General features: G+C 41.9%; 1 protein-coding gene across 1 annotated transcript in view; it reads left to right on the top strand.

Moving 5' to 3' along the window:
• Positions 1-2406: 2406 nt before the first annotated feature.
• rspo2 (R-spondin 2) overlaps positions 2407-3529 on the top strand; it is a 160668-nt gene continuing 159545 nt past the window's right edge. Inside the window, exon 1 of the mRNA XM_014026036.1 lies at positions 2407-3324. Coding sequence (XP_013881490.1) covers positions 3225-3324 — 100 coding nt within the window. The 5' untranslated portion in view covers positions 2407-3224. The remainder of the gene's footprint in view (positions 3325-3529) is intronic.

The raw sequence follows: 3529 nt of genomic DNA, 5'->3' as shown, positions 1-3529 counted from the left end.
TTTGATTCATTCATGTGGTAGCCATGTGGAGCTGCCTATTTGCTGGTACAAAGCACCACCTTTGTACATAGCTCCTCTATGAAGCTCAGTATGCAGCTGAGCTCCTGCCCCACAGAGCGCCCCTCCCCCGAAGCATTGTTGTGAAGATGTGCTGAAGTGGGAATGTTGGAAATGGTACAAGGTTTTGTAGCATGCAGAAGCCCTCCTTTATGCTATTTTCAAAAAGACAGAGGCCAATTTCAAGGCATTTAGATGGTCTATGATGCGAAGTCTAATTTAGTTTTAATATCTGGAGCATTTTCATACCAACTGAAGGTAACAATTACTTGACTGAGGTATAGAACTGAACTGTGTGCCTGGAAAATACCCGGACAAACAAAAATGCTTATAGCTCAAAAACTATTCAACATGGGAACTTCAGATTTATTTTTGTTGTTTAGGTCTTATGAAATGCTATCATTTTTATAACATCATTATGTGTTTTTATTCAACTGTCACCTGGCAGTAGGCAAAAGAATCAAAACACATGACTGAAAATTATTTCAAGCCTATACATCCATAAACATAATCAGATCTTAATGAAATTTGACACAGATGTTGTCCTATCTGATCCAAACCCATTAAGAGTCCAGCAATATGCATGTTCATTACCTCCACCCAAACCAGCTTCTACTCAAAATGATCTCTCTGTGGATCATTTCTATATTTGTAAAGCATCTACAGAACAATTTCCTGGAGAGATTAGTACATAAATGATGTTATGCATATGTATGTGGTTTGTTTCATTATTACTCACAGCAAGACCATTCCAATGTCACTTATATAAATACCAGAACATCTTAAACAGCCACAACTCGTATGAGTTCTGGTGTGTGGGTGACTTGTGTATGTGCGGGGGTCATACTGTATATGCTACTGTTATGTGGTGTTTAGTTAAATTAAATCTTTATCTGAATGTTTTACGTCTTTTTGAGAATGTCAAGTTAGATTATTTCAGAATCCTTGATGGAAATTCTGACTGTTCAAGGGATTTTTTTCTTCCTCCTTTGTTTTGTATTCTTTCAATCAAGAAATCTGACAAACTCCACCATGAGGACCATCCAGTCTGGATCCCTGATGAGCAGAGTGCACTGCAGCCCCCCTCATTGCCGTTATGGCACTGAGGGATCGGAGCCAGAACATCCAAATGCTGACGTCACCTCCACTTCAGTGCTGCAACAAGCAAGAAGGGAGGAATGGAAAATGGGGGTAAAGTGATTAGTTTACTGGCACCTCTTTTTTTTCTCTGTGACACATCATGAAAATAAAAGTGCCATAGGTCTAAATGATCACATTCACCTTAAAGTGTGCACTCTCTGGCTTATTGTTGTAGAGGGGAATCCAAACCAGCAGCACAGCCTGTGGCCAGCAGCCTTCCTGACCACAGTGTCTGTCACTGCTTTCTGCAGAGAGAAATAAACAAGGCCAGGACAAAGGTCACCACAGGTTTTACAAACCCTTTTTTTAAACTCAGATTTTCCCCTCTGAGTTTGTTTTACTGCCAGACGCTTTTTATTCAATGGGGTCTTCTACTGTTAAAACTGGAAAACCAGCATGTGAATGAAATCATTCTATTCTAAGATGAGAAGTCTGAGTTTGAGCAAGTTTCTTTCACATTCAAATGATTTCATCAAACAGATATAAAAGATTAAGTGCCACACCTAGTGGTTGAAGGGAGTAGAGCATTCCCAACTTCTGTTTTTAGGTGACCAATAGATTTGTCTTTAAATGCTCGTCTACATCTGGTTCATCTGGTTCTCCTGTCTTATATAAAATTTCATCTGGAATTTATTAGTAATAATTGATTTCCTTGTTTGCACTGTTTCTTCTTTTCCAACAAAGTGAGGTGGTCCTGAGGAAAGGGGATGCCTTTCCTGTGGAGGTAATGAAAAGCCATGGAATGGTCAGAGAAATGGGATGATTTATTCCTGCTCCTTAATTAAACTCCACCTTTTGCAATGATCATTGGTTTCTGAAGAGGGGGAGAATGGAGGTAATATTAGAGAAATGTCAGGAAAAAATGCTTGGATGGACTCTAAAGGTGTGAATGTTAGTGCGTAGGAGGATGTCATTAGATTTGCTTGAATTTTTAAGATGTGGATAGTAAAAAAAGCAAATTTATTGATTTGAATCTCTGCTAGAATCTTTAAACAATATATTTATAACACTAAAGTCATTGTTTCTACCGGAGACAGACGAAAAATGAACGTGAACTTTTTCCTCCTTACTGAGGAGGATTATTACTTTTGCGCTCACTAGGACCCAGAGGCAACCGAACCGGCCCAGACTGGCTAGTAAAGTGCGCCCTGGGGGCGGCTGGCTGGGTGGTTTGGGGTTGGGATGGAGGCGAAAAGGGTGAGAAGGAGGGGAGGGATGGGTGTGTGTGTGTGGAGGGGTGTCTGTCCTCAACATCCTAAATAAGAGGAAACACAAAAGTAGAGAGAGTTCTCCCGCACGTGACAGCGACGCACAGTTATATCAGGAAAAAAGGCGCAGCAAGCATCAGGACCAGTCGGGAGTCAGCAGCGCGCGCTGGAACACACAGACACATACACTCGTTCCTAAAGCAAAGCGACACGTGTGTTTCTTGTTTCTGCTGTAGGACGAGCTGAAGAAGCAGCAGGTAAAAGAGTTTTTTAACCGGAGCTCAAGGAAAGAAAAAAAAAAAAAGCCCTCCCTCCCACTTTTTTCTTCCCACCACAACCTTCCTTCTCGGACCTCAGACGCACGTTCTTCCCATTGACAGAGCGGGATGCTGCACGTTATTCCCGAACTGCACTTGCACTCAGACGGAACGTAGAAGTGGACCGGAGCGAAGTTACAGTGAACATCACCATTACGCACCGATTTGTGCAACAGAAAGGAAAAGGGGGGCATTTGGATCCGCGCGCGCCGGGTCTGTTTGAAGGTGTTGATTTCGTTGCTCTTATAACACCTTTTGGTTTTCTCCCCCCAGAACAGACACTTATTTTGATGACTTGAAGATCAGCGCGCTTCTTAAAATGATTCCAGCCGGCGACGTGATGCCGAGTCGCATCTCGTCTGATGTTTGACATTTGAGGAGCAGAGAAAGCAACTGGAGGAGGACATTACAGGCATTGGCTACATCTTATTAAACCCAGCTGGTGCGTTTTTCTATCTTTTTTTCTTTATTTTTGTTGTCCGAGCAACAGACCACCGTCCAGATGCAGTTTCGACTATTCTCTTTTGCCCTGATCGTTTTGAACTGTATGGAATACAGCAACTGTCAGGCGCCGTCCCATCGCTGGAAGAGAAACAAAAGAGGTAAGAACAGCTGCTTTCAGGTGCTGACACTCACAGGTCAATAAGGAGTTTGTGCCACAGAGAGACAACAGCCCTTAAGTAGAGATTCAGTGCGTAAAAGTCTGAAGACAAATGACATTAAACGTGTCCTAATGCATCTCAATAATCCAGGTAGAAAAAAAACTTTAAATAGGTCATCCGGGGAAAATAATAATAATAATAATAA

Source organism: Austrofundulus limnaeus, unplaced genomic scaffold (genome assembly GCF_001266775.1).
Source record: "Austrofundulus limnaeus strain Quisiro unplaced genomic scaffold, Austrofundulus_limnaeus-1.0 Scaffold519, whole genome shotgun sequence".
Taxonomy (NCBI): Eukaryota; Metazoa; Chordata; class Actinopteri; order Cyprinodontiformes; family Rivulidae; genus Austrofundulus; species Austrofundulus limnaeus.
The sequence above is the reverse complement of the archived record's forward strand: the minus strand, read 5'-3'. Positions and strand labels throughout refer to the sequence as shown.